Source organism: Corvus kubaryi, unplaced genomic scaffold, assembly GCF_017639235.1.
Source record: "Corvus kubaryi isolate FWS band 111438036 unplaced genomic scaffold, C.kubaryi_AGA036_p1.0 62753, whole genome shotgun sequence".
In the NCBI taxonomy this organism is placed as follows: domain Eukaryota; kingdom Metazoa; phylum Chordata; class Aves; order Passeriformes; family Corvidae; genus Corvus; species Corvus kubaryi.
The window spans coordinates 26782-54648 of record NW_024581480.1 but is presented as its reverse complement, the minus strand read 5'-3'; the positions used below and the strand labels follow the sequence as shown (position 1 = coordinate 54648).

General features: G+C 61.0%; 5 protein-coding genes across 8 annotated transcripts; 3 read left to right on the top strand and 2 right to left on the bottom strand.

Annotated features, from left to right (window-relative positions):
- The first annotated feature begins 39 nt into the window (after positions 1-39).
- LOC121672541 (T-cell differentiation antigen CD6-like) lies at positions 40-5045 on the top strand. Of its 3 annotated transcripts, none has more exons than XM_042045222.1 (13): positions 40-1127; positions 1957-2022; positions 2304-2354; positions 2454-2762; positions 2831-3130; positions 3224-3292; positions 3393-3530; positions 3629-3751; positions 3835-3930; positions 4021-4101; positions 4197-4343; positions 4658-4753; positions 4833-5045. In XM_042045222.1, the coding sequence occupies exons 1-13, from the start codon at positions 1073-1075 to the stop codon at positions 4928-4930; spliced, it is 1629 nt and encodes a 542-aa protein (XP_041901156.1). In that variant the 5' UTR covers positions 40-1072; the 3' UTR covers positions 4931-5045. The 3 variants fall into 3 exon arrangements, with proteins under 3 accessions (XP_041901156.1, XP_041901155.1, XP_041901157.1); XM_042045221.1 differs by having other exon boundaries at positions 41-1127; positions 4589-4753; XM_042045223.1 differs by lacking the exon at positions 3835-3930 and having other exon boundaries at positions 41-1127; positions 4589-4753.
- Positions 5046-5377: 332 nt separating this feature from the next.
- Positions 5378-12059, top strand: LOC121672549 (T-cell surface glycoprotein CD5-like). Its single transcript, XM_042045234.1, is given in 11 exon segments — positions 5378-7490; positions 8044-8082; positions 8345-8635; positions 8716-8779; positions 8900-9198; positions 10077-10364; positions 10538-10669; positions 11161-11214; positions 11469-11536; positions 11538-11574; positions 11654-12059. Coding segments are annotated over 11 exon segments (1755 nt in total). The 5' UTR covers positions 5378-7093; the 3' UTR covers positions 11740-12059.
- Positions 12060-12332: 273 nt separating this feature from the next.
- LOC121672543 (vacuolar protein sorting-associated protein 37C-like) lies at positions 12333-15891 on the bottom strand. Of its 2 annotated transcripts, XM_042045225.1 has the most exons (6): positions 15810-15891; positions 15373-15502; positions 14670-14774; positions 14429-14600; positions 14116-14198; positions 12333-13864 (listed from the first exon to the last, which is right to left on the bottom strand). In XM_042045225.1, exons 3-6 carry the CDS (start codon positions 14760-14762, stop codon positions 13133-13135), a joined length of 1080 nt encoding a protein of 359 aa, XP_041901159.1. In that variant the 5' UTR covers positions 14763-14774; positions 15373-15502; positions 15810-15891; the 3' UTR covers positions 12333-13132. The 2 variants fall into 2 exon arrangements, with proteins under 2 accessions (XP_041901159.1, XP_041901160.1); XM_042045226.1 differs by lacking the exons at positions 15373-15502; positions 15810-15891 and adding an exon at positions 15177-15363.
- Positions 15892-19353: 3462 nt separating this feature from the next.
- LOC121672542 (pepsin A-like) lies at positions 19354-21470 on the top strand. The gene is made up of 9 exons (XM_042045224.1): positions 19354-19464; positions 19552-19696; positions 19887-20004; positions 20114-20232; positions 20315-20514; positions 20635-20751; positions 20825-20963; positions 21038-21130; positions 21218-21470. The coding sequence occupies exons 1-9, from the start codon at positions 19409-19411 to the stop codon at positions 21365-21367; spliced, it is 1137 nt and encodes a 378-aa protein (XP_041901158.1). The 5' UTR covers positions 19354-19408; the 3' UTR covers positions 21368-21470.
- A 327-nt stretch (positions 21471-21797) lies between these two features.
- Positions 21798-27803, bottom strand: LOC121672548 (von Willebrand factor C and EGF domain-containing protein-like). Its single transcript, XM_042045233.1, is given in 21 exon segments — positions 21798-22313; positions 22401-22429; positions 22431-22483; positions 22596-22678; positions 22781-22871; positions 23022-23104; positions 23173-23269; positions 23440-23538; positions 23878-24000; positions 24183-24268; positions 24377-24464; positions 24650-24732; positions 24821-24914; positions 24989-25296; positions 25396-25524; positions 26075-26191; positions 26258-26374; positions 26461-26589; positions 26855-26944; positions 27018-27112; positions 27610-27803. Coding segments are annotated over 21 exon segments (2505 nt in total). The 5' UTR covers positions 27720-27803; the 3' UTR covers positions 21798-21912.
- Positions 27804-27867: the final 64 nt, after the last annotated feature.

Genomic DNA, 27867 nt, shown 5'->3' with positions numbered 1-27867 from the left:
CGCGCCGTCTCCTCTGATCCCGATACCAGGTCCCACCCTGCCCCCGTGGCAGTGCCAGGCTCCCGGGAATGGGGACATGCCCTTGACCTTGGCTTCACGTGGGAGCTGGTCACGGGATTGGATCCAGGACTGAGCCTGGCCCTGGCCCAGCCAGGGTCACCTTGGGATAAGGGATCTCCTTCCTCCCTCTCCTGCCATCCTCCTCCTCCACCTTTCCAGCCCCAACACCAGCCCCGACATTCCCAAATGTCCCCTCAGCAACTGGAATTGGCCAGCACATCCCTTTATTTAGGGGTGCCATGGGGATTCCCACTCTTCCAGCTTCCCAGTAAGTCCCACCAATCCCAAGACACCCTGGGTAATAGCAAGAGATCCCTCACCCCATCACCCTGCTCCCTGCTCCCCAAACCTTCCCAAAACCCTGCTGAGTTGGGATGACTGGGGTCCTGTCCTCCATTCCCAACACCCCGGGTCCCCAGGTGCCCTCACCCACGGTGGGGGATCAGCATCTCCTGGGATGCCCCACCTCCCACCCATGGAAATTCCAACCTTATCCCTCACATCATACTCCTGGAGGGTCCTGGGGTGGTCCTGGATGTGCTGGAAGATGCTCAGGATGTGGAGGCGCAGGTAATGTTGACTCCAAAAATCAGGGAGAAGGGGAGAACTCCTGGCCCTTCTCCATCACCCCACTGATGTCCTACAGCTCGGGAGACCCCAAGCCCCCCTGCCACCAAATCCACAACCTGGAGGCTCAAATGAGCTGCAGATCAGGATGGCTCCAACAGATCCTTGTTGGATCCCGGGGTGGGAGCACCAGATCCACGAGGCTCCCGTGCCCCGGAGGGTCTGCGGGGTGCCCAAAACCCCGTTTCCTCCCTGGCGGGGCAGGATGGAGCCACCCCATCACCCTCCTCCACCCTGCAGCACTGACTCGGCTTCCTGCCCTCCGCCACAGTCCCAGAGCTGCCGGAGCGAGGGGACACGGCCAAGCCATGTCCCCGAGCTGCTGAGACAGGGACCCCCCCGAATCCCAGATCCCTGAATCCCATGGGGCTGCCCCGCTGATGGGATGGGGGGGCTCTGCCTGCTCTTGGTGGCTCTTTCTGCCGTGGCACCTGCACGAGGTACGTCACCGTCCCCATCCTGGCCCTTCCCGTCGCTCTCTTGGGACCTCGGGGTGGTGGAGCCGCTGATTTGGGGGTCAGGGACCTGCCACCTCCCTGGGATGGGGAGCACCAGGGGTCCTGGGGGGTCCCCGATGTGGGTGTCACGGGTGGAGGATGCTGCCCCCCAACCCACTGGGATGGAGGGAAAGGGATCGCCTACAAGGGTATCCCAAGGCTTGGGGATCCTCCTGAGGGTTAGGGCCCCCTTGGATCCCCCAAAAGCACCCTGGGAACCCCTAAAAGGGGACCCCAAGCCCTTAAAAGTGCTCTCAGAGCCATCCCACCTACAATCCCTGTGGGAATGGGGTGACACTCAGGGCCTGAAGCCCATCCTGTTTCTCATGTACCCTGTGGATGGTTTTGGGATGTGAGGCCTCCTGTCTCCCCCCCTATCCCAGCAGGATTTGGGATGGTTTGGCTGCCGAAATGGCTGCCAGGAGCTGCCTCGAGGCCTCCAATCGATGGGGGAACGGCCCTATCACCCCATTTCCGCCCTTCTCACGCCTCCATCTCCACCTGGGGCAGCTCATTCCCACCTTTTCCCCTCATCCCTGACCTTTTCCTTGAGCATTTGAACTCCAATCCACACCCCACCAGCTCTGGTGGCTCTTCCCAGGATTCCTACCCAAGCAGCCCCCTGGATGCTGCACTTCCGGGGGTGAATCCTTCCCCCTGGAGGAGCCAAATGGGGAATTTTTAGGGATAACTGGATCATCCACTCACCTGTGGCTCTGGAATGGGTGCAGGCAGGTGGGTACAGGCAGGTCCAGCCCCTCTGTGTCCGCAGGGATCAACCGGAAGGCGGGAACAACACGGATGCGGGATGACATCCCAAATTTCATCTCTTCCACTGGTGAGTCGTGTCCCAGTATTCCCACATTTAAGGCCAAATTCTCCCTGCAGATCCCACACCGGGATTTAGCCCTGGGAAACATCCTGGGGCACACAGGGATTGATTTTTGGGATGCAACAGCTCTGTGACCATGTTGCCAGAGCTTGGGGGGATTCCCACTGTGCCACTCACAGCTGGGAGAATCCTCTGGGCCATGTTTGGGTGGGATTGGGATGCACCCCTCCAAACTGGGAATCCTGGGGGGCTCAGCCCCTCATCCCTCTGCCCTTTCTCCCCCACAGAAACGACGGGAGCTCCCACTACTCCGACTAGGAACACCTCGGTGACACCAGGTGAGCGCGGGAGGGTGAGGGACATCCTTACGCCCACCTTTTGGGATTTTGGGATTTTTTGGGACAAGGCCAGCTCACCCTTCCCGGTGCATCTGCCAGGTCCCAGAGCGCTTCGGCTGGCAGGCGGCCGGAGCCGCTGCGAGGGCCGCGTGGAGCTGGAGCAGGAGGGGACGTGGGGGACAGTGTGTGACGACGGCTGGGACATTCCCGACGCCGACGTCGTGTGCCGCCAGCTCCGGTGCGGCCACGCCGTGAGAGCCCAGGGCAGCGCCGCCTTCGGCCGCGGGCACGGCCCCATCCTCCGGGATGAGGTGGGGTGCGAGGGACACGAGCGGCACCTCTGGGAATGTCCGGCCGCGCCGGAGCACGACTGCAGCCACAAGGAGGACGCCGGCGTCGTTTGCTCAGGTGGGTTTGGAATATTCCGGAGCCGGGGATGCGGGCGGCGCGTCCCGAACTCTGCGCTCTTTCTGCAGAGCACCAGGAGTGGCGGCTCTCCGGGGGCCGGGATGGATGCGCCGGCAGGGTGGAGGTGTTTTTCCGTGGCATTTGGAGCACGGTGTGTAACAGCACCTGGTATGAGCTGGAGGCCACGGTGCTGTGCCGGACGCTGGGATGCGGGAATGCGCTCCAGCGGCCCTCCTTTGGACACACGCTTCCCGGGAAGATGGTGTACCTGTGCGGGAGCCTGCAGCCCTCGCTGGCACAGTGCCGCTGGGCCTTCAATAAATCCGCTCCATGCTACCAATCCTGGGCAGCCGGGGTCATCTGCAACGGTACGGGATCGGGATCCTTCCCGCTGGGATGTGAGGCACGGCCTGGGTCCCGCCCTCTCCCAAGCATCCCTTTCCTGCCCCCGCCTTTTCCAGGCTCCCAGGGTTTGGAGACGCCGACACCCACGGCTGAGGTGACGCCCGGGAACGTCACGGTCCGGCACGGTGAGTGTCCGAGCCCCCGGCGGCCGTTCCCTGGGATCAGGGAGAAATTCCATAGGGGAAAGATTTATGTGGGATGAGCTGTGTCCGTTCTCTGTCCCAGCCGAGGAGGGGACCCCAGCCTTGGGGACACCAGCCCTGGACAGTCCCCTCTTTGTCCTGTGCCTGGTGCTGGCGGCGCTGCTCCTGCTCTCCGTGCTGGCCTTTTCCGCCGCCCTGCTGAGGCTGAGGAAGAGGAGCGGTAAGGAATTCTGGATCCGGTCACTGGAACTGGGACACAGTCCCCACTTTTTGGGCTCAGCTCAGCCATGGAGTGGGTGCATCCCCTTGTCCCCACAGCCATGTCCTCCTTGGGAATACCCATGCCAGTCCTGGGGACCCACAGATCCCAGAGCCCCGACGCGACCTCCGGCATCCCCAAGGACTACAGGGAGACTCCCACCAGCCTTCCCAAAGGATCAGGTGGGTCTGGCAGGTCCCCCCGGGGCTGTGGAGCAGGAGGTCCCGGCTGGTGACAGATGCCACATCCCCTTGTCACCCCCCAGACCTGCTGGTCACAGCCATTTCCAAGGATTCTGATTCCGACTCGGAATATTATGAGTTCAGCAGCAAGCCTCCTGTCGCCCTCTCCACCTTCTACAGTGAGCATCCCACTTCCTCTGGGATCCCTGACACCCTGTCCTGGGATCCCTGTCACCCAGGATGTCCCCACCCCTCTCCCCTTCCTGCAGACTCCCTGCGCCGGCATCCCAGGGAGGATCTTCTCCCTCTGAGACACAGCCAGGACAGGATGGAGCCTTTCCCTGAGGACGGTAGGACACGAGGGGGCTCTATCCCATGGACGGGAGGGTGGCCACCCCCCGTTCCCATATCCTCGTTCCCACATTTGGTGTCCTTGTTCCCACAGAGCCGGCCAGGCCGAGCCCCGCCTTCCGTGGCTCCTCCAGCTCATCCTCCTCCTCATCCACGGAGCCCTGTTGGAATGGCAGCGATCCCCCTCCATCCCAGGGCACCCACTGGGACCCGGCAGGCACTGGCCACGGCTACGGCGCAGGTGGGAAGGGTGGGAGTAGAGATGGGAGCAGGGATGGAGCAGGCATGGGGAGAGAGCCCAAGGATGGGAGCAAGGGACGCAGAGACCACAGGGATGGGGAAGGAATGGGGGTTCAGGGATGGGACCAGGGATAGAGCGACCCCAAGGGTGGGGACAGGGATGGGTTCAACCTCGGTGAGGAAACGGGACCCCATGGAGTGGGAGCGGGGATGGGAAGTGCCAGTCGGTGACCCTGTTCCTCCCAGTTCCCCCAGTTCCCCCGGCAGCGCCCGCCCCAGTGCCCTCCCAGCCCTGGGCACCTGCGGCTCCGGCAGATCCCGATCCCGACGGCAGCTCCAGCACCTCCTCGGGGGAGTGGTACGAGAACGTACAGGAGACGGAGCCCCCCGGAGACCTCTCCTCACATCCTGGTGAGGATCCTGCGTGGAAGGGGGGACACAGGGAATTCCGGGAATTCCCCAATCCTCCTGAATGGCTCTGTCTCCGCAGGCTGGTTGGATCCATCCTGTCCCTCGGGGGAACACGTGGAGGATCCCGACTTTTCCGAGGGCAGCGACTACGACGACATCCAGGGCTCTGCCTACTGAGCCTGTCCCACCACTCCAGAGGCCAAATCTCCTGGAATTCTCCGGCTGTCTCCTCCGGAATTCTTCAACCATCTCCTCCGCGCTACCATTAAAAGCTCTTCCCACCATGTCCCTTGTCCATAGGAGTGGCCACCACGTGCTCCCACTTGTCCACCAGGTGACCCAAGGATGGCCAAATATCCCATTCCCAACCCACGGGAGCAGGGAAGGGGGCGGCAGGGCCCTGATCCAGCTCCATAGCACCGGGGGTGGAAATTAAACCGCAGCAAGGGGGGACATGGATGTCCCTTGTGTCCCCCCAGAGCTTCCCTACACCCCGCTGGGACAGTCCCCATCCCGGGAACACACTGTCCATAAATCCCATCCGGGGGGCTCCAGGGATGCTGGAAGGGACGACACCGAGGTGCCACCCCAAACCCACCGGATGGTGCCCTACAGGGGGTGGGATACAGCCCCCAAACCCTCCAGCATCTCCCAATCCATCCACATCCCAGCTTTGGGATTCGGGAGTGCTCCCGGCTGGGAGGGGGCACAGCACCCACCTGTCACCCTGGGTTGGGACCGCCCTGCCCCCGGCCCTCACCCCACTTCCCACCACCCATTCCAAGCCGGCTGCTCCTACCCCGGCCCTGCCACCGGATTTCTGTCTCCCCGGGGAGGAGGTCGAGGTTCAGCCGCACCCCAAGTGGAAAATGTGGGCCCCCCCCCACATCCTCCAGCTGTTTGCCGAGCGAGAGGCCCCGCACAAAGGAGCCGCAACAACGGAGGAAATCCCAAAATAGCAGCAAAACCCCGACAAAGGGCACGGGGCGAGGGCCGAGAGCAGAGCGGGCACGGGGCGGGCACGGGGGGTGCCCCAGCCCCCCTCCTGGCCCCGGGTGCCGGAGGGGGCTGGGAGGGAGGTGATGGTGTTGGGATGGCCGGGATTGTGGCATGGGCAGGCCTGGGGGGATGGATGAGTTGGAGGAGGGTGGTCCTGATGCCCTGGGGGGGGGGTTCCCAAAGTCCAGGGGGCATCGATGTCCTGGCTGGGATCCCAATGTCCAGAGGGCCAGCAGTGTCCTGAGGGTGCTGATTCCCGGCAGGGCACCAATTCCCTGCGGGTTCCGATGCCTTTGGAGCGTGACAAGCCAGCCCGTGGCCCCCCAGGCGAGGTGTCACCTCCACCCCCACACAGCCACATCAGCACCAACCGTTCCTCCGAGCCGCTCCCGCCTGGAAAATCCCCCTTTTCCCCATCACTGCCATCCCGGCAGCGTGCCGACAGCCGCCGAGCCCCTTCCCGCTCGCTCCAAAGGCAGCTCCTGCTTTTTGGAAGGCTCCTCACGGCAGGCAGCGTTGTCAGCGCTTCCCAGCGCCCCCCAAACTCCCCCCCGGGAAGAGATTCCAATCATCCCGAGCTGCTGGAGCTGCTGCCGCGGCACGCTCAGGATGCTGAGCTGACTCGCAGCGCCCGAGGCAAGGCGGATGCTCAATCCGAGCCCAAATCCCATCCCTGGGATCTCACGGCCTCCAGAGGCAGTCACGGCTCTGAGGGAGCCCCGTATCCGTGGGGGTCACACCCCCTGGATAACAGGACCTTTCCTAGAGGTACCCTGGGATGTTTGGGGTGAATCCCAAATTTCAGGTTGATTTAGGGGGATTGAGGACCCTCCAGTGAGTCCTGTAGGAGCAGGCCTGGGAATTGCACCCCTTTTCCAGGGAATTTTCAAAGCCAAAGTGGGTGGGGGGCAGCTGCGGGACCCCCATGTGGGATATCCCAACCGGGCCTGCTCCCACCAGGATCAGCAGGACCCCTGGGATAACTGGGCTGGGAACAAGTGGTGGCTACAGGGAGCACCCAGGTGCTGAGATCCTGCTCGAGGCTTGAGGACTGGAGCATCCATGGATGGTGGAGCAGGACGGGATGGGAAGATCCATCCGTGTCTCCTTCTAGCAGGAACACCGCGGGGTCAGTGGAAAACAGCTGCCTCATTAGCATGCCTGACCTGGATTCGGAGCGATTAATTAGGGCACAATCAATCAACGCCTCTGCCCTCCCCAGCTCCTGCACCGCTGGTGCCCCATGGCCCCTTGCAGGGGTGTAGGGTGTCCCTGGAATGCCAGAACCCGGGATGTGCCTGGATAAAACCTTCCCCCATCCCATTCCTGGTGATTTAGGGGATGCCAGGATGGGCATCAACTCCTCTGCAGCCCCGGGGCGCTCGGGGACCCCCAGCTCTCCCTGGGCACTGGATATATTCACCACCTCCCTTTCCCAGAGCTGCGGACATCCTGGGATTTGGCGGGAGCTGCACCCCACAAGTTTCTCAGCCCTTTCCCCTCGTGCTTGGCGGGACCCGGGGAGGCAACGGAGCCTTCAAACGGGGCCCAGAGGTGACGTCAAAAAACCACAGAGGGAGGAAAAACAGCCGGTTCCTGCCCGGGCCCCCTCCCTCGCCTGCTCCCGGCCGGGCAGCGGAGGCGGCGGAGCCTCCGGAGCCCCCCGTGCCCCCCATCCCGCCACCGGAGCCCATGGCAACCCGGCTGCCCATCCTGTGCCTCCTGCTGGGAATGTGGGGTGAGTACCAGGCGCCCCAACCTCGGCACAGACCTCAAATCTCATGGCACAACCCCTCCCCCCGGTTTTCCCACTCCGGGCGGAATCGGCTCCGTGGAGTCACGGCTCCACCCTGGGTGAGCCACAGTGTGGGGCTCGGGGTGGGCAGCACCCTGGTGACCCCCCACCCCCCTCCCCACACCACTCCGGGGGTCCCCAGGGTCCCCAAGATGGAGCCAGTGGTGCTGGGGGCAGCCAGGTGTCCCCCCATCCTCATTCCCTGCCGGCTCCCGCCCTTCCCTCCGTCCACATGGCGCCGTTCCTGAACATTCCACCCAGGAGCGGGGCTAATTAGCCGTGATTAGCAGGTCCCTCCATCTTTTCTCAGCCCTAAAGATCCCCCAGCAGATGGACGGGGAGGCAGCAAATCGCCTTTCTCCCCCCCCAGAAATCCCCGTTTTCCCACAAAATCCCCCTTTTCCCCAAAACAACCATCGATGGAGCTGCTGTCCCAAACTCGGGGTGCCCAGGGCGGGACGCGGGATTGACACCCCATTTCCGCTCCTTCCCACAGCTGTCCCTGACCGTGGAGCAGCCACCTGGATCCCTAGAGGTGAGAATTTGGGGAGCAGCCCCTCGGGAATGCCGCCCCCGCTCCGTGAGCATGGCGGGCGCTGGAGTTGCATCATCCGGAAGCGGAGCCGCGGGGTCCCAGCTCAGCCCCCCACCTTCCCTCGACCCCTCCACGCTCCCATTCCTTGAGCTGCTTCCCAAGACCCCCACCAAGGGTTTTTCCATCATTCCCAGGGTGAAAAGCCACCGGGGAAGGGAAGGAAAGCCCCTGATGATGGTGTTTTCCTGGTGTTTTCCCGCAGAGGCCCCCCTGAGACTCACCAGAGGCGGCTGCCGCTGCACTGGGATACTGGAGGTGAACTGGGAAAACCAATGGAGGCAAATTTGCTGGGAGAGCGTGAGTGTGGACGACCTGGATTGGATCTGCCAGCGGCTGGAGTGTGGCCCCCTCTCCTCTGAGCCCCTGGAGCTCATCATTCCCACTGGGAAGGGGCCGCTCAGGCAGGCCAGGAGGTGCTGGAGGCCACCGCAGCTGCTGGGATGCCACTGGGAGCTGGAGAATTGCACGGCGCACGTTATTGTCTCCTGCAGAGGTGAGCCTGGACCCCCAGCCCGGCCCCCTCATCCCGAGATGTCATCCATGCCCACGTGGCCCCATCTCTTCTCATTCCAGAGGCGGTGAAAACCACTCCCAAGCCCCCACCGGCGCCCCCGGCCACCACCCCAGAGCCCACAGGTAAGTGCCTCATGCCGTGGGACCCACAGCATCAAACGTGGGGACTTCCCGCTCAATCATGGAAAATAACGCCATCCCGATCCGTAACGCTTCCTCTTCCATCGCCACTCCCTCTGCAGGACCCCCCCCGGCTGCGGCTGGTGGACGGCAATTTCAGCTGCTCCGGCTTCCTGGAGCTGCACAAGCAGGGGCTGTGGGGGGCCGTGGCGAGCGTCCCGCACATCTGGCCACACCTGGCCACCCTCATCTGCCGGGAATTGCGCTGTGGCACCGCTGGGAACAGCCACAACGAGCCGGATCCGGGGATCCACCTGCCGGTGCAGTGGGAGGTGGTGGATTCCTGTGGGAGCCACTCCCTGCTGGACTGCTTCAACAGGACCAGCTCCCGGGGGAAAACGCCCGCCTTCGTCACCTGCTCAGGTGAGAGCGGTCCTGGAGCATCCATGATTTCCCGCTCCGGTGGGATATCCCGGGGGGTTTGTGGGGCCAGAGCAGGGAACCAGCCCCATCCCCCCCCGCCCCACAGGCCCCATCCACCCACTCCCGCTCTTCCTCTCCGGGGTGCGAAGACAAAACAGGAAATCTCAGTTCCTGGCAGAGGAGGATGCGCTGGGGAGGGAGAGCGGCCGGGGCAGCATCCCAAATTCCAGCTGGGAGTGGGGAACACGGGCAGGGAGCAGGCTCTGAGCATCCTGCTGCGGGCAGCTCCCTGAGCACCTTCCATCTCCCTGCTCCCATCGTCTCCCTGCCTTGGGCATGGCCCTGGACGTCTTCCCTGCCACAGGCCTCTCCCTGTCCTTTTCCATGAGCGTTTCCCTGGAGATCAGCTCGGTGCCAGCTCCGTGGCATGGAGAGCCAAGCCACGAGGCTCGGAGCAGGCTCCATCTGGCCCAGCTTGGAATGCCGTGGGATTTGGGGGGTTTAACGGGCTGGGGCAGCTGGCAGAGCCGGCTTCCATGCTGCATTTCCCATGGGAAGAGTTCGAAGCTCCTCCATGCCTGGCTCTGGGAGGCACGAGGGGAGATGCCAGGAGCATCCCCATGCCACGAGCCTGTGCTGGATGAGGAGGAGGAGCACGTGCCAGCAGTATACCTGTGGATCTCTCATCCCTGTGGATCTCATCCCTGTCTGCCTGGGGCTCCAACTCCTCTCTCCCTGTGGCTCTTCCTCCCATGGGTCTGACCCCTCTCCGTGCATCTGACTCCCTTCTCCTTGTGGATTTCACCCCTCGCCGTGGGTCTGACCTCTCCCTGTGGATCCAACCCTTCTCCCCATGGAACTGCTCCTCTCTCCCACAGATTCCCAGCCGCGGGCCCTGCGGAGGCTGGCGGCCGGCCCCACTCCCTGTGAAGGGGACATCCAGGTATTCCACGCAGGACAGTGGCGGGATCTGTGTGACTCCGGAGCAGCGCGGCGAGCCGAGCGTGGCCGGCAGATCTGCCGGGAGCTGGGCTGCGGGAATCTCACTTCCAGCACGGAAATCCGGGAGCCTCCCTCAACGGGAGTCACCTGTGGGATCGGCCCCCTGCACCTCTGCCAGCCCAAGCTCGGGAACATCCGGAGCTGCTCCCGGACCAGAGTCGTGTGTAAGCCACGTGATCCGTGCGGTGCTGGGAGCTGGAATTCCCACACCTCTGGAGCGGGCAGGGATGGGGGTGGATGCCACGTGGGATTCGGGCTCCTGGCAGGGTGATGGGTGCTCCCATCCTGGCACCAACCTCCAGCTGGGCACATCCGGTGACATCCATGCTCTTCCCAGGCCAGGATTCGAAGCCGCTTCCTGCCGGGACATCCGCTGGAACCGTTGTGAGCATCTGCCTGGCGCTGCTGCTCTTCCTCATCCTTGTCCTGATCTGTGGCCCTCCTGCCTACCGGAAGCTGATGAAGAGAAGTAGGGGACACCCTTGGGATCCTCATCCTCCTTTTCCTCCTCCTCCCGCTCCGCCATCCCCCTGTGCCGCCTCAGGGCTGGCAGCTCCATGGATGCTTCCCTAAACTCCTTGGGGGGGTGGGATTTGGCTGCTCAGCCTGACAGATCGCCCTGTCCCGTTATACCCAAGCCTGTCCCACTGTCCCCAAGCCTGTCCCACTGTCCCCAAGCCTGTTCCATTGTCCCCAAACCTGTCCCATTGTCCCCAAGCCTGTCCCATTGTCCCCAGACCTGTCCCATTATCCCCAAGCCTGTCCCACATGGAGCGTGGGAGCGGGAGGAGGGATTAAGCTCCGAGCAGACACAAAAGAGCAGGTGGAGGATCCTGGGGCGGGGGGATTATTGGGAAGGGGGGGGGATTATTCGGGATGACATATGGGGCTGGCAGGGGGGAAGCAGCCGGAGGAAGGATCAGGAAGGTCCTTGGAGAGACAATTCCCCCTCTCTTTCAGTCTCCAAGAAGAAGCAGCGCCAGTGGATCGGCCCCACGGGAGTCAACCAGACGGGTGAGGAGCAGCTCCCTGAGGGGCTGGGAATGGGATTTAGAGTTCCTGGCAGTGGATTTGGGGTCTGGGCAGGCTGTTCCCCCCAGATCCTGGCACAAGGGCCCTGGATCTCATTTCCTTTTGGGATGTAACTCATCCAGGAGATCTGGGCCTGGAGCAGGCACTGGTTTTACTCAGCCCCTTCCCGGGGTGGGTATGTTCCCTCCAAGCTGCTGTTCCAACCCCAAAAATCCCAATCCTGCTGTCTTTCCCAGTGTCTTTCCACCGCTCCAGCACAGCGCCGAGGCCTCGGGGACACGGAGGGGACAATGACTACGCTCAGCCCCCCCCCAAAGAGCTCCCAGCTCTCCGCTTATCCAGGTAAGTGCTGGAAGTGGCTCCTTCCCGCCCCCTTTTCCATGGAAGTGCATCCAACAGGCCACATCCGTGTCCTCCACAGCTCTGGAAGCAGCGTGCTGGCGTTCCAACCCCCCGGATAACTCCTCGGACAGCGACTACGACCTGCACTCCGCCCGCAGGGTGTGATTCCCTGCTTCCCAAAGGAGCTGATCCCTTTGGGGGGGATATCCCGGCATTCCAGAGCCCTTCCAGGAGCGCTTCCCAGCCTCCTCGTGGGAGAAAAGGAGGCTTTTGGGGTTCTTTTAAAGCTATTTATAGGAATTTAAGAGGCAGGTGGGGTGCAAGGAGCCCTTTGGAATAGTGGGATCACCAGCTTCTCCAAACCAGGATAAAGAGTTGGGATGATGGATAAAGGAGAGGGACGCGAGGGTGGGAATACTGGGAACGAGTCCGAGATATTTAATGACCAAGAAGTAGAATAAAATTGGGGTTTTGTACTAATTACACCTCGTCCTCTTCCCTCCATTATCCCAGTGTGATTCCAAGCTCCCAGTGAGGAGGGAAAAGTGGTAGAGGGAAACACGTTTCTCCCTGGCTTTTATTCCAAAGATAACCCCAAGAAAAACAGGAAAAACAGGGTTGGAGGTGGTCTTGGGAGGGGGTTAAAGATTTCACTGATGGGATCCAAAGGAAGGTGGATGCCAGGAAGGGATAAAGGGATCAATCCTTAGGCGGATGTTCCGTTGCTTCCCAAAGTAACTGCGGCTGTGACTCCAGAGTGCAATTAATTCATCCAGTTTTATTACTCTAATTAATGCCAGGGATGGAATTGCTTCCACCAACCCCTCGTCCTAGTCCATTAGTAATGGTTCCTTATAAATAACTTACAGGGATACAGGCAGGATTCGTAGGATAAAGTGCTGAGCAAAGCAAATCCCATTTCCACCGTTTGTCATTCCCTCTGTTTCCAAGTGTTTCCTGAGAAGGGGGGACGGGAGGAGCCCGAAAAACCACACAGGAGGTCGGGAATACCGGAGGCTGCCCAGACCCGGGTGGGAATCACCGACTCCTACTGCCAGTCCTGGAGTGGTTTGGGTGGAAAGGGATCTGAAGGATCAGCCACTTCCAATCCCTTTCCACTAGTCCAGGCTGCTCCAAGCCCTGTCCAACCTGGCCTTGGACACTTCCAGGGATGGAGCAGCCATGACTTCCCTGGGAAATCCATTCCAGGGCCTCACCACCATCACAGGGAAGAATTTCTTCCCCAAATCCCATCTAAACCCAGGGTGAAGCCATTCCCCATTATCCCATACTCCAAGTCCTTGTCCAAGTCCTTCTCCAGTGCTTTTGGAGCCCCTCTAGGCACCGGAAGGTGCTCCAAGGTTTCCCTGGAGGTTTCTCCTCTCAGGATTTCTGCTGGTCTGGCTCTGCCTCTCGCTCCGACCTCCGGAGCCCGACTCTTATCCCGTGTAATTCCTTTGCACCGACAGATCCAGGAGCAACGCTCTGGGATCCCTCCTCTTCCTCAGTCCCCAAAAAGAGGAGGAATCAGCACAGGATGCTCCCTGGAAGTCCTGGATTAGTATCCAGGCCAGGAAGGACGCTGAGGGTTTGGAGGTGGGGGGTATCCAAAGGCTGGGGGAGGCCCAGGATAGGGAGCCTGTGCTGGGATCGGGAAATTCGGGAGAGGGGGCTGAGTGGGGTAGGGACACTGCGGTCTCCCTGCTCCAGGCGGGATGTAGGGAGAGTACCCCGGTCTGGCAGGGGGAGGAGAGGGATGGGGAGCAGGATAGGGCAAGGGCTGCGGCGGGGCCCGGGATGGAGACCAGGAAAAGCCTCCCGAGGTGGATTTGGGATACCCCGGCGCAGAGTCGGCAGCAGAAGCCGCCGGATATCCGGGAGCTGGAGGAAGCGGGTAGGGAAAGGTGGACTGGGAGCTGGGCTGGGAGGAAGCCACGTGTCCCACGGTGACCAGAGATCCCGGGAAAGGGGTGGGAGGCAGCGCTCCGTGGGCAGTGGGGCCGGGCGGAAGGGTCGGAGCCGGGCTGTAGGGCAGAGGGAGGGCCGGAGATCCCGATGGGAAGGGTTTTGTTGGATCTGTGGGAACGTGAGGAGGAGGAGGAGGACGAGGAGGAGGAAGAGGAGGCTGAGAGTCCCTGGCGCGCTCCTGGGATCCCTCCGTCTTCCTCACGATCTCCTGCAGCTTTTCCACTCGGACCCGGCGCAGGTGGGACAACTTCCTCATGCCGGAAAACTGCTCCAGGAACGTCTCCAGGGGCACCTCGCCCTCCAGGAACCTCTCAGCCATTTTCTGGAAGAGAGGAACAGCCTCGGGCTCATCCCTGCATCCCTCTGCTCCTCCTCTTCCCTCATCCCGATCTAGGTCCCTCCCAGCCACATCCCAAGGAGCAGCACCCACACAGGAGCAAGGACGGATCCAGCCCTTTGGAGAAAACCCAGCAGACTCCAGAGGTAATCCATGATTTTAGGGACTGGCAGTCACTGCAAGTCTTTGAGGATGAAATCACTGGAATTCCCAATGGATTTAAGCCCTAAACTCACCTCAGATTCCTCTTCAATCTTCTGGCTTTCCACCTGGAGGAGATCCAGCAAAGTCTGAGGCTGCAGCGCTGCCGAGAATTTCTCTGGGAAAACCGAGGGGGAAAAGGGAAAAAGCCAGGAAAAATCACCATCACAGGACAGAAACCAGGGAAAAACCAGCAAAGAGCCCACAGGAACGGGCTTGGGAAGTGCTGGTGGAAGGAGGGAAATCCAAGAGGAATAACACCCTCCATCTCTCCAGCTGCTGGAAAAAAGCGGGATATCGGTTTTCTGGGAAGCAGAATCCTTCCTGGGGGAAGACCCCAGCGCTCACCCAGCTTTTCCTTCTGCTCCCTGCACCTCCCAGCCAGCTCCTGCAGCTCCTGGTACTTCTTGGAGAGGTCGCCGCGTCCCGTCTCCAGCGGCGCCTGGAATTTCAGGTTCTGCTCGGCCAAGCTCCGGTTGGCAGCCAGGGCCATCTCCCTTTCCAGCTGCAGCTCCTGGACCTGCGAAATTTGGGATGGTGAGCGCGGGAAGGCGCCCAGGACACCCCGGAGCCACCTCCCGGCACAAACCTCCCGGGATTCCAAAGCCAAGCGCTCGATCTCCTGGGAATCCTCCTGCAGCTCCCGGAGCTCCTCCACCGTCCGGTTCCTCAGCGTGTCCATCCTCCCGGATTCCTGGGGCACGGAAAAAGAGGCAAATCAATCCCCAAGTCCAACTGGGAATAGGTTTCCAACTGAAATCCAGGCTCGTTAAAGCCCTTGGAGCAGCAGCGCTGGGTTCCGTTCACCAAGAGGGAGAAGCAACATTCCCACTAATTCCAGCTTGGGAAAAGACTTCTTCCCCTTTTCCCAAGCCTGTCTGCGTGGAATTCCGTGTGTCCCAGGGTGTTCTGTCAAGGAAAAACCCACCCACAGCCCCGAGTCGCAAATTCCAGCTGGATGCCTCCATCCCATCCCAGAGCCCGCCTCATTCCGGACTCCATCCCATCCCACCGCAGGTTCCCATGCTGCCAAGGAAACCGGGATCTGGCCACATCCCACCATGCCCAAAGGCTTGGGAAGGACCTCAAGGATCACCTAATTCCAGCCTCCTGCCACGGAGTCGCAAAAAAGATCAGGGAAACAATGGATTTCCTGCGCCGTATCCATGGTTTATCCCAAGCATTCCCAGCTGCCGGGTATATTGAGCGAGCATCCCGCGGCTGGTGAAAATTCCAAGAGGTGGGATGGAATAAGGTGGGAATGCCCTAAGAAACAAGGAAATACACCAAACCTGCGCCGTCCTATTCGCTGCCAGCTCTTCTACCTCTCATCCAGATGGAACATCCCAAGGATATCACGCCGGGAATGCCGCAACAGCCACGCTGAGGCTCAGGGTTGCCCAATCCACGATCCAGATAAACCTGTCCGAGGGAAAAACTGGCAATGAAGTCCCGCGCTGCAGGTGTGGGGCAGAAATCACCCGATTTGGTTCTTTGGGGGGGGCATTAGCTAGATTTCATGGAGCTGGAGAGAGATAAGCGGGAATGCTGCGAGTGGGAAAGCTCGGGGTGGGCTCTGGGAAGCATCCACAGGCGCTCAGGAAAGGTGGACGCGAAGGGCTGCGCACCTGCGGGGGTTCAGCGAGCGGGAGGCGGGAGCAGCGCCATTATCCCCGTTATCCCGCCGCTATTCCCGTTATTCCCATTCCCGGCCCTCTCCCGCACTCACCGAGGCGCCACGGGGACCCTCCGCCCGCCGCCGCTTCCGGCTTCCGGCACCAACCGGAAGTGGGCGGGGCCACGGCGGGAGGGGCGGGAGGGACGGGCCCCTCCCCCCTCCGAGCGTGAGGGGAAAGGTTCCGCCCAGCGCCGCCATGTTGGGGGGGGGGGCGGGAGCAGGGCTCAATTTAATGGAATTTTTTAATCAATAATCGTTCTTTGGCTGCCCGCGGGGTTCTCCCCGAGCTGTAGCTGCTCTAGGAATTATATCCTTCGCGTTTTCGGGGTGCAAGGAGTTGCGGGAGAGCTGGAGAGGGATTTTGGAGAAGGGCGTGGAGCGATAGGGAAAGGGGGAAAGGCTCCACACGGACACAGGGCGGTTTTAAGTTGGATATTGGGAATAAATCCTTCTTTGTGAGGGTGGTGAAGCAAGTTGCCCAGGGAAGCTGCGGTTCCCCCATACCTGGAAGTGTCCAGGGCCAGGTTGGAAGTGGTTTAGAAAGCACATTATGAAATGCCGGGTTCTTCCAGCTGGATCCAAGAGATCAAAGCAAATTCCTCTGGAATACCTGCTTAGTTCCTCCTCACATGAGGCAAGAATATTCCGGAGAAAGCTCCAATCCCATCACCCACTCTACAAATCCGACTTTCCCAAAGTAAGCTTGGAAAATGCTCCACTTTTCCAGCTGTAACCCCACATTCCCAAAACCCAAGCAAGGATGAGGCAGGGGAAGAGCTCCATGATTTCTGCTCCTTCAGGAGACTATGGAAGGCCGGCCAAGGTCACCCAGCTGTTCCAGAAGTGCCGGGATCCGGGAAAGGCACCTCTGATCCCGTCACCTGAGAGCTGTTGTGCAACAAACGGGAGTCATATGATCCCAAATAATTCCAGGTAAATCAAGGACAATTTGTTCCCAGCGTGGCTGATAACCAGGTCAAACCCCCAGTGCTATGGGGGGAAAAAAAGGGACTTGACTTTCCAAAGGGGGAAAAAAAAATGTTTTCCAGGCTTCTTTTGGAGTTGTTTCCACAAATCTGGAAAAGCTGGAAAATGTTTAATTGACATTTTATACCAAAGCGTAAGATTTGAGGAGAGGGGGGAAATTGTGTTTGGATTTGCGCAGAAGAAATGGGAAAATACCCATTTAAAAGTGTTCTCCAGAAATGAATTTGGGATAAACAAGTGCTTTTGGAAGGGTATTCCCATTATCTGCCTATTAATATCCTTAATTCCCACAAAAGATGGTTCCACATGGTTTTTTCCCTCGGATGGCATCTTAATCCCAGCCAAAATCACCCACAGCAGGTAGGAAAAGGTGACCTGAGCAGCCCGAGGTCCCGCAGAATTCCATTCCCACAAGGATCAGCCAACATCCCTGGGCTTCCTCGATAAGTTAATCAAATATTTTTTGATCCAATCCCAGAAATTTGACACCTCGGGAGCGTCAGATTTCCCTCCTTTCATCTGACAGCTCCGATAAAGCGCTCGGGTGATGAAAGCCTCTAGGGAAGGGACAAGAAAAAGTGGGAACAGGGCCTGGAAAAGTTGACTTCCTTAATCCATTCCCAAGATAAGATCTGTGTCCATAAAGGGTTTTTTTTTTTGGGGGGGGGGGGGGGGAAGCTGCAGAGATAAAATTAAGGGAGTTTTGTCAGAGCAAGTTTTGATGTCCCGAAAATCCCTGTTTGATCCACAGGGTGATTCCCACGGAAGTTAAATTCATCCCAAGGGGTGTGCCCACATCAAAATGACATTAAAAATCTGAATTTTCCCGGTAAAAGCCTAAATTTTGGGAGGGTTTTATTGCCTGGGAATCCTCAGCCAGCCCCTGCTGTGTCAACCAGGAGGAAAAGCTTCCAGATCCATCTTTCCAGCTGGGGGATTTTGGGATCTCCCCATGCTTTGGTGCCCTCTGGTGCCAAGGAAAGCTGTGGCAGAGGGGCCACCTGCTCCCATCCAAAGGGCTCCGAGCACTGGGATGGTTTATTCCAGGATCCAGCATCTCATTCCCTCCATTTCCCCACCAAGGTTGGGAAAATCCAGGATTTCTCTCGGAGGAAGCCATTTCATGCCTTAAAAGGGGTTATTTTCCCATCCTCCCAGATTTTATTCTGGATTTAATTAGTGCTAAATAGCAATTCCCGTTTTTTTTTTTTTTCCAGTCCAGAATTCCACAGTTTCTTCCTTCTATGGATGTCATCCCTTTTGGATTATTCTGCTTTGATGGGATTTACTAGCAGCACAAAAAGCTTGTCCTAAAACTTCCCATAACTGGGCAAATGTTTGGTTTTTTTTCCATTGAAAAACCAGGAATCCTGATCCCCCGGGATGGCGCTTTTGGGAATTCAATGGGTTTACAGCTCTGGGAAAACTTAGTATTTTTGTTTTCTCTACTGTTTTGGCAAAAAAAAAGGAGGAAAACCTGGCAGCTCCAAAATCCACAGGTTCATATTCCAGTATGGCTTTGGACGCTTCCAGGGATGGGGCATCCACAGGTTCTCCGGGAAATCCATCCCAGGGCCTCACCGCCCTCACAGTGCAGAGTTTCTTCCCAGTATCCTGTTTCCCAGTTTGGAGCCATTCCCTTTTGTCCTGTCACTCCGTTCCCACATCCAAAATCCCTGAACTGGGAGAAAACTGGGATGAGATGGGGGAAAGCCGAGCTCCGGATGCCTCTGGATGAAGGTCACCGGAGCAGGATTGGGCACCTTGGCTTTGGTCACGGCACCACGTGCTGGATCCGTGGCTCCTGGAAGGGTCACCTTGTCCTGGAGGAGATCAAAGGCTCCCTAAGGCTGGAGCTGGCGTTCCTCCCTTGGAATCAGCCCCATCCCAGCTGGGAAGGGTAGAAGAATCCAAGGATACGATGCTAGGTTGTGCTGGGGGAGTGAAATGAAGAGCCTGGATGGGGGATGTCGGGAGAGAAGGGATGGAGCACCGGATTATCCCTGAGGAAGGAAAGCAGGATGGGATGTGTTGTAGGGGGCTGGAAAGGACAAAGTCTTGGCTGATTCCCAGAATGGAAAATCTGGACCTGGCAGCCTTAAAATCCTTTATGGAGCCTTGGCAAGAGAAGGATCTGGAGAGACCTTGGAGCCTCTTCCAGTGCCTTAAGGAGCTCCAGGAGAGCTGGAGAGGGCCTTTGGAAAAGGACCTGGAGTGACAGGACAAGGGGGAATCACTTCCTTCTACCAGAGGACAGGGTTAGAAGGGATATTGGGAAGGAATTCTTCCCTGTGAGGGTGGTGAGGCATTCCTGGGAATGGATTTCCCACGGAAGCTGTGGCTGCCCTATTCCTGGAAGAGTCTGGCTCAAACCCTCCAGCAAGGAATTAGAGGGTTCAGGGGACAAACAACCCTGCATTCCCACCAGCTCCCACAGAATAACCGGGAGTGCTTCCCGCCCATCCCAACATCCCCATGGCCTGAATTCCCCCAGGAATACGGGGATCCCCTGCCTTGACATTCCCCCCACCTTCCTTAAGGACATTTTGATAACCATCCCATCAGCAGTTTGCCTTTCTTATCGGGGCCTCTGGCCAAACACCGGAGCCGGGATATAAGGAGCGGGACCGGGATTGGAGGCACATTTTCCGTGAGCTCCCACCATGAAGCTGCTCCTGCTCCTTGCCCTGGTGGGCCTGGCCCAGGGCTTCCAGACCAGGTGAGCCCCGGGGGGGTCCCCAAAACAGGGATGTGGGATGTGGGATGCGGGATGATCCCGGTGACGCATCCCGGTCTCTGTCCGCAGGGTGCCGCTGAAGAGGATGAAGTCACTGCGGCAGAGGCTGCAGGAGCAGGGCTTGCTGGAGAGTTACCTGGAGCAGCATCCCTACAACCTGGCTGCCAAGTATTTCCCGGGCATTGCCGTGGAGCCCCTGGAGAACTACATGGATGTGAGGGGCTGGGATTAGGAGCTGGGATCAGGGAGCGCGGGAGGGCTGCTGGCTCCTTCCCCATCCCGCTGGCCCATTATCCGTCCCACTGGTCCCTTCCTCATCCCTTTAACTCATCCCATTGGCCCCTTATCCATTCTTCCTTCCCCTTCCCAATCCCACTGACCCCTTCCCAACCCCATTCCAACAGGATGAGTACTTCGGCATCATCTCCATCGGGACCCCACCCCAGGAATTCACCGTGGTCTTCGACACCGGCTCCTCCAACCTCTGGGTTCCCTCGGTCTTCTGCTCCAGCCCAGCCTGCAGTAGGTGTCCGGAATAAGGCTGGAATGTGTCCTTTGGGAGCCTTGGATGGCTCTGCCCAGTCTTTTCCCAAGGGACATCAGGCAATCCCCCTCCTTCCCACCCCCACAGGCAATCACAACCGCTTCAATCCCGCGCAATCCTCCACGTTCCTCAGCACCAACGACACCTTGTTCATCGCCTACGGCACGGGAAGCATGACCGGAGTCCTGGGATACGACACCGTCAATGTACGGCCACGTGCTCCAGCCCCCTCATCCCGTGGGATCCCATGGGATCGTGCCCAATCCACACCTGTCTCCCTTCTCCCAGGTCGCCGGGATCAATGTCCGCAACCAGATTTTTGGGCTGGCTGAGACGGAGCCGGGGGATTTCTTCTACTATGCCCCCTTCGATGGCATCCTGGGATTGGCATTCCCAAGCATCGCCTCCTCTGGAGCCACCCCTGTCTTCGACAACATGATGATAGAAAACCTCGTGGATAGGCATCTCTTCTCTGTCTACCTGAGCAGGTAAATCCCAGCCGGAGCTGCTGAGGATTTCTCCCTTCTCCCTCACACTGGCCCCATTTTCCAATGGGAACGGGAGTGTTGGCGGGATGGGAACCACCCCGGATGGATCCCCCTTTCCAGGGACAGCCAAGGTGGGAGCTTTGTCCTCTTCGGTGCCATCGATCCCTACTACATCACCCACGGCATCTCATGGATCCCACTCTCTGCGGAAACCTACTGGCAGATCACCATGGAGAGGTATTCCTGCTATTCCCTGCCCTCCAGCTGGTGTTTTGGGGAGTCCAGGCTCACCCTGCATCCCTCTTCCCAGAGTCTCTGCCAATGGGGCTCCGGTGGCCTGTTCCTCGGGATGCCAGGCCATTGTGGATACAGGAACCACGCTGTTGGCTGTTCCTGTCCGGGCCCTCCGGACCCTCCTGCGCCACCTCGGCGCCAGCTCCAGTGGTGAGGTGAGGCCTCGGGATGCTCCCTAGGAATTTTATCCCACCTGGATTGGCTGCTGACCCCCCCGTGTCCCCCCCAGATCAGCTGTGAGGCTGCCAGACACCTTCCTGACCTCATCTTCCACATCCATGGCAAAGAATTCCCGGTGCCACCCAGAGCCTACGTGTTAAGGGTGAGCATCCCGCTGGGAGTGGGTCTGTGGGGATACAGGGAGAGATCCAACAACTGGTGACCACCCCATTCCGTGTCCTTGGAGCAGAGTAATGGGTACTGCACGCTGGGATTGCAAGGCATGGATGTGCCCACGGAGGAGGGCGAGCTCTGGATCCTGGGGGATGTCTTTATCCGGGAATATTACATCATCTTCGACAGGGCCAACAACAAGGTGGGGCTGTCCCGGCTGCCCTGAGCTGGGATGGGAATCCCAGGTGTTCCCAACTCGGTGGCTGGCAGGGCTTGTCCCTTTCTGGGCACTCCTGCCACCACCGAGGACAATAAAGGTGTGGAGAAGCCCCCCTGTGCTGTGTCTCTCTGGGAAAGGCCACCACATCCCTGGGAATGTGGCGTGTCCCTGGTGCCACCCTCAGCTGCACCCACCGAGGATGTCCCTGTGCCCCCAGGATGGGAGCCTGGATGTGGCTCTGCTCATCCCTGGGGAGCTCCCAGCCTTGGGGACCTGGGGCAGGACACGTCCCTCCTGTCCCCAAACCCCCACTCAGGCTGAGGGGGCTGAACACCTCCAGCACTGCCCTCATCATCCTGGAAAGCCACTCATCCCAAAATTCCCAGGGGACAAGCCCCAGGGCTCCACGTGCTGGCAGGGATGAAGGGACAGGGAATAAATACCAGAGTGACTTTATTGGTGGCAGGGGGACAGTTTCCCCCTCCCCAGGGCCAGGCCTGCTGGTCCTGCAGACCCCCTTTTTCTCCTTTCCTTCATCCTCCTCCTCCTCCTCACGGCATTCCAGGCACACCTGGCACCTGGAACCTGGGGCTGTCTGATGGCACTGCAGAGGGATCCTCATTCCCAGGGGATCCCTGAGCCTTGGGGGTGCCTGTGGGATCGGGGGGGGCTGTGGCCTCCCAGGGGGGGGGGGGGGGCACAGTGGGTGCCGAGGGGTATCCGGAGGGGCTCGGAGTCGTCGGAGGGGGCTTCCCAGCATCCCAAATCCCTGGAGAGGGACCGAGGGGGAGTGTGGTGGGAAGCAGGAGCTGGGCCAGGCGGTGGCGCGGGGGGTGAGGGGTGCCAGGGGGTGAATCTTCAGGGATTGGGGACTGGGATGAGGATGGGGAAGAGAATGGGGATGAGGATGGGGACAGGTCACCGCCCTGCAGCAGGAGCCGGACGTCTGTGGCTGACAGAGGGAGGATTTTGGTCAGCACCCACCTCTTTCCCAGGAGCACATCCAAGTGCCCGGGGATGGATCCGGGGATCCCATTACCTGGGCAGGATGGGCAGCAGCCCACGGGGGGGCTCGGAGCAGGAGCGGGGGCACGGCCTCTCCTCACAGCTCACCTCTCCAAGCTGGGAAAACAGGGATCAGCCAGCCCTGCCAGCCCTTGCAGGGATCCAATGGCACCGGCACAGGCTCTCCATGGATGCGGGCATCCCATGGGAATGGGCGGGGGGGTCTCACCTGGCAGGTGCAGTGGGTACAAGGCTGTCCCTCAGGAATGAAGCTCTGGCCGTTCTCCACCTTCCTGCCCTGGTAGTTGCAGTCTGGGGGCACCGAGTTTCAGGGGGGGTTTTTGGGGAGTTCAAGGGGGATTTTGGGCGGCTCAGGAGGATTTTGGGGACACCCCCCCCCCCCCGAGCTCGTACCCTCACAGACGGGGCAGCACCGACCCTCGGGGTGGAAGGGGTAGGAGCACACGATGGCACATTCCAGAGGCGAGCAGGCCACCGAGCCCAGCTGCGAGAGACGGGAGAGACCCCCGAGGGCCGGGCGTTAGGAACCCCGGGGCGCCCCCGGAGCTTTTCCCTGCAACGGAGCCAAAAACCGGCCTTCAGCCCACGGGGCGGGAGCCGCCAATCCTCTGGGAATGCCCGGCCCAGCCCTCACCAGGCAGATGCAGCTCAGGCAGGGATCCAGCGCCGACGGGAAGGTCTCGTTGTTGGAAAAGATCCTCCCCATGTACGTGCAGCCTGCGGGGAGAGGGGCTCAGGCGGTCCCCGGGCGGCTCAGAATGCCGGAATTCCGGGCACACCCTCACCGGCGGAGCAGTCGGGGCAGCACTGCCCGGGAATGCGGATGGGATAAGGACAGGTCTCCACACAATCCGTGCGCTGGCAGCTCACGGAGCCATCTGCCTGCAGGCGGGAACACCCTGACAGACACCTCGGCGTTCCCAAACCCGCCGGATTTGGGGGATTTGAGACCCGCCAGGCCACGGGCATCCTGAGGGCGGGAATGGGGCAGGAGCCGTGCGCTGGGGCAGGGATGGGGAAGAGGGAATGAAGCAGAGCAGGTTCTCATTCACCTGGCAGATGCATAACTCACAGGGATCGCCCGGAGACCAGATCTGTCCGACGGGAAACTCCACACCGTTGTCATCCAGGAAGCAACCTGGGTAGGATCCCTGTTCCCAGCTGTCCCGTAAAACTTGCCCTTCCAGCCCCCGGGTGTTCCCGATGTTCCACCCTCCCCGTTCCTAGGTATTCCCTATCTCCCACCCTTCCCATCATCAAGTATTCCCACATCCCACCTGGCTTGTGTCCCTCCTCATCCCACCCTGCCCTTCCCCACATCCCATCCCCAAATATCCCAACATCCCACTCTCCCCATCCCCAAGTGTCCCCCACATCCTCTCCCCCAGCTGTTCTTCCCATGCCATGCCATTCCCCTTTCCCCCAGCTTTTCCCCTCCTCCCTCTCCGTGTCCCTCCCTGCCCATTCCCAGCTGTGTCCCTCATCCCGACTCACCGGCGGGGGGCCGGAGGGTCCCGGCAGGTGGAGCAGCACTGCCCGGGACCCAGGTGCCGCTGGTGCTGGGGACAATCCAGAACGGGGCAGGGAGTGAAGGAACATTCCACCTCTCCTCCCTGGGAACACGGGAACGGGTCACCTGCTGTCCCCACCGGCAGCCCCGAGCAAAGCCGGGATCCCCCCAGCAGGTGCAGGGAAACGCTGGAGCATTCCTGGGGATCCTCATCCCTGGGGATCCCCGTGCCTGGAGACCTCCCAGCCTTGGGGATCCTCATCCCTGGGGACATCCGGGACTCACCTGGCAGACACAGGTGGTGCAGTCGTCCCCATCCAGGCTGAACTGGGCTCCGTGCGCATACGTGCGTCCCCGGAAATTGCACTTCTCTGGGAAAAGGGGAAGCAGTGGGGCTGGAGCGCCAAGCACAGCTCTTCCCTAATGCCCAGCCCAGGCCGGGGGTCCTCACATCCCCAAACTGGGGGTCCCGGGATCACCTGGAGTGCAGGAGCAGCAGTCGGCCGGAGAGGGGCTGGGGCAGGATCCTGGGGGGCATTCCGGGGAGAGGCAGGAGACATTCCCGGCCTGCAGAGGGGAGCATGGGGCTGGGAAACAGGATCATGATTCCCCACGGAGGGATGATGGGAGGGTGTCATCGCCCCCAGAGCATCCCCATCCATGGTTGAGCCAGGATGCAGCATGATGAGGGTCCCCAAGGCCGGGAGTTGCCCAGGGATGGGGGGGGATTCTCCCATCCCAATCCAGCTCACCAAGCAGACGCAGACGGTGCAATTCCCATCGGATGGGGAGAACACATCGCCCTCGGCCCTGGCCACCCCCTCGTGCAGGCACCCTGCGAGCCATGGGGGTCAGGGGCATCACCCTGGGAATTCAGGGGGGCCATCCCGGGAACTGGGGGGATCAGAGGGGCCGGGACTCACCCGTGCAGGTGGGGCAGCAACCCCCAGCCGGAGCAGGAAGCGGGTGGGAGCAGGGAACAGAGCAGCTCACAGCATCACAGAGGACTCGTCCCCCCTGCCAGGACAGGTGGTGGCTCATCCCAGGTCGGGATGGTGCCATGGGAAGGGATTGGGGGACGGGATGCTCACCTGACAGGTGCAGCTCTGGCATCCCGGCTCCGTCCAGCTAGCGCCGGGCTCCCGAGGGATCCCCCGGTGCCAGCAACGAGGGGACGGTGGGACGGAGGTGCCGGGGGCTCCCACGGTACGCGGGAACGGCTCAGGGGACAGGGATGGGGAGGAGGGAGGGAATTGGGTACTGGGAGCTGCCACAGGGAGGTGGGGAGAGGGGGAGCCTCTCGGGAGCAGGTGGGAGCCAGGAGGGAGCAGGACAAGGGTGGGTGGATGCTGTAGGGATTGCAGGATGGGCGACGGAGCCAGGATAGATTTGGGGTACCCTAGGAAGGAAATCAGGAAGGGAGAGACATCACTTGGGGCAGGCAGGGAGATGGGAGCATCCCACCCTGCTCCCCGAGGCTGGAGAAGGACACAGATACCTTCGCAGGACACTCTGTCCGCACTGAGCCGGTATCCGGGGCGGCAGGAGCAGCGGAAGCTGCCGGGAATGTTGTGGCAGCTGTGCTGGCAGGAGCGGCGCACGCCAGGCCGCCGGCACTCATCCACATCTGCAGGATAAGGTAATGTGGCAGGAGCTGCTGCACCCTGGGATGTGGCCCAGGAAAGAGCCTGGAGCACTGGGATGGGCCCTCGGCACAGCCCACGCAGGGATGAGGATGAGGTGGCAGCACTGTGGTCATAGGCCGATGGACACTTGCGTCCCTTGGGATTTGTGCCATGGCAAGGGAAGGGGGGCTGGCACAGCGCCCACAGGCTCACGGCTTCCTGCATCCCTTGGGATTCATGGCATGGAGAGGGATGAGGGTCTGGCTTGTGCCCACAGGCTCACGGCCTCCTGCATCCCTTGGGATTCATGGCATGGAGAGGGATGAGGGTCTGGCTTGTGCCCACAGGCTCGTGGCCTCCTGCATCCCTTGGGATTCATGGCATGGAGAGGGATGAGGGTTAAGCCTGGTGCTCGCACATGCACGGAGAGGCTCAGTGGCCACCTGCACCCCTTGGGATTCATGGCATGGAGAGGGAAGGGAATCTGGTACAGTGCTCAGGGCCACCTCCATCCCCCGGGACTGATGGGAAGGGCCCCATCCCGGTGCTCACCCACGCAGGAATGCTGGTTCCCGTGGAGGTGGTATCCGGGCCGGCAGGAGCAGCGGTAGCTGCCCACGCTGTTCTCGCAGCGGTGCTGGCACGGTGTGGCCTGGCATTCATCCATGTCTGGGGGTTGGGATGAGGGTCAGGATCCCTCGGGAGCCCCGGCCGCCCCCCCGGGCCCCCGCGCACCCCGGCAGCTGCGGCGGTCGGCGGAGAGCTCCCGGCCAGCTCCGCACTCGCAGGCGAATCCGCCCTCCGTGTTCACGCACGTCCCCTCGCAGGCCGCGCTCCGGCACTCATCGATGTCTGGAGGGACACAGGGAACGGCCAGATTTGGGGTGCGGACACCACCGGGATGCCCTCTCCCGTCGGGATATCGCACTCCCGCTCACCGGTGCAGCGGACGCCGTTGGCCGTCTCAGCCATGGAGAAGCCGATGGGACACACGCGGGCGACCTCCTGGCAGCCACCGTGGTTACAGGACAGGTCGCAGCCGTACTCCCCGCACGTTCCCGCTGGCTCTGGAACACGGACACGGCGTCCACAGGGCACCCAGGCCACCCTGGGACCACTCGCTTCCCACCCCGCTGCATGGATCCGCCAGGGATGGGGACAGTGCCGGGGAGAGGTGACAAGGAGCCACGGTCACCTCCATCCGCTGGGATTTGTGGCATGGAGAGGGAAGAGGGTTGGGCACGGTGCCCACTGGTTCATGGCCATCTCCATCCCTTGGGATTCGTGGCGTGGACAGGGAAGGGCACCCCGCATAGCCACTTCTCCCGGTACCTGGGCAGGTGATTCCCTGCTCTCCATCCGGGCACACACAAAGGTTGGGAGCGATGCAGGAACCGCCACCGCAGCCGAAGGAGCAGAGCGCTGTGGGAATGGGAACAGGAGCTCTGGGAATGGGAACAGGACCCCCACCGGCCCCCCAGACCCCCGTACTCACGCAGGGTGCACTTCCCGCTGCCCGGGGACAGCATCCAGCCGGGACAACATCCGCTGCTGGAGCCCTGGAAGCAGACGTGGGGCCCCACGCGGCGCCTGTGGGACACCAGAGCCTGAGGCCACCCTGTCCTGAGCCCCTTGCATGGAGCAAAGGTCCCGGGAATGCGAGGACGAGGGAACAGCCGGAGTGGCCAGGATGCGCCCGTGTCCCGGGAAGCAAAGCATGGCACGGATCGGAGGAAGGTAGGATACGGTGGGACAGAGAGGGGACAACCGCTTCCCAGCCAACCCGAACATCCCAGCACGTGGTGATGGGAGAAGCGTCCCCCGGCTGGACGGGGATACGGAGAGCAGGGCAGGGATACGGGGAGCAGGACAGGGATGTGGGGAGAAGGACAGGGATGCGAGGAGCAGGGTCATGCTCCCCTGGACCTGGGAAGAGGGAGGGAATTGCGGGGTGCCAGCCCCTCCGGCTGGGACCCCTCCGGCCAGCCCTCCTGCAGCTGGAGGGGCAGGGGTAGCCGGAGCTCGGCACGCTGCCCATCCCAGGTGTAGCTGGAAGAGGGAGAAGGAAAAAGGGGGGATCCAGCTACCTCTCCACGGCAAAGCTGGCCGGCTTCTTCCTCGCGGGATACACCCTGCCCTGGCCGCTGGAGAGGAACAGGGACACACAGGCAGCCTGGAAGAGCAGCTCCACCAACATGACAGGCGGCTCCAGCACGTCCCGGCGCCCGCCTTCCCGCCTGCCTTCCCGCTGGCCCTTGGCCCTGCTCCTCCTCCTCCTCCCGCCGAGCCGGGAACAATGCGGGATTGGAGGGGGGCGAGAGCGGGGGGGTCGCCAGCGGCACCCC

What these genes read in the sequence shown, in the direction of transcription:
- LOC121672541 (XM_042045221.1), top strand. Translation starts at nt 1,073, where the DNA reads ATGGGGGGGCTCTGCCTGCTCTTGGTGGCTCTTTCTGCCGTGGCACCT. An exon ending in TGGCCACGGCTACGGCGCAG is followed by an intron (nt 4,344 to 4,588) that starts GTGGGAAGGGTG and finishes TGTTCCTCCCAG; the next exon opens with TTCCCCCAGTTCCCCCGGCA. An exon ending in AGACCTCTCCTCACATCCTG is followed by an intron (nt 4,754 to 4,832) that starts GTGAGGATCCTG and finishes CTGTCTCCGCAG; the next exon opens with GCTGGTTGGATCCATCCTGT.
- LOC121672543 (XM_042045225.1), bottom strand. Translation starts at nt 14,762, where the DNA reads ATGGACACGCTGAGGAACCGGACGGTGGAGGAGCTCCGGGAGCTGCAG. An exon ending in GGAGCAGAAGGAAAAGCTGG is followed by an intron (nt 14,199 to 14,428) that starts GTGAGCGCTGGG and finishes CGGTTTTCCCAG; the next exon opens with AGAAATTCTCGGCAGCGCTG. An exon ending in AGATTGAAGAGGAATCTGAG is followed by an intron (nt 13,865 to 14,115) that starts GTGAGTTTAGGG and finishes CCTCTCTTCCAG; the next exon opens with AAAATGGCTGAGAGGTTCCT.
- LOC121672542 (XM_042045224.1), top strand. Translation starts at nt 19,409, where the DNA reads ATGAAGCTGCTCCTGCTCCTTGCCCTGGTGGGCCTGGCCCAGGGCTTC. An exon ending in GCGCCAGCTCCAGTGGTGAG is followed by an intron (nt 20,964 to 21,037) that starts GTGAGGCCTCGG and finishes TGTCCCCCCCAG; the next exon opens with ATCAGCTGTGAGGCTGCCAG. An exon ending in CCAGAGCCTACGTGTTAAGG is followed by an intron (nt 21,131 to 21,217) that starts GTGAGCATCCCG and finishes TCCTTGGAGCAG; the next exon opens with AGTAATGGGTACTGCACGCT.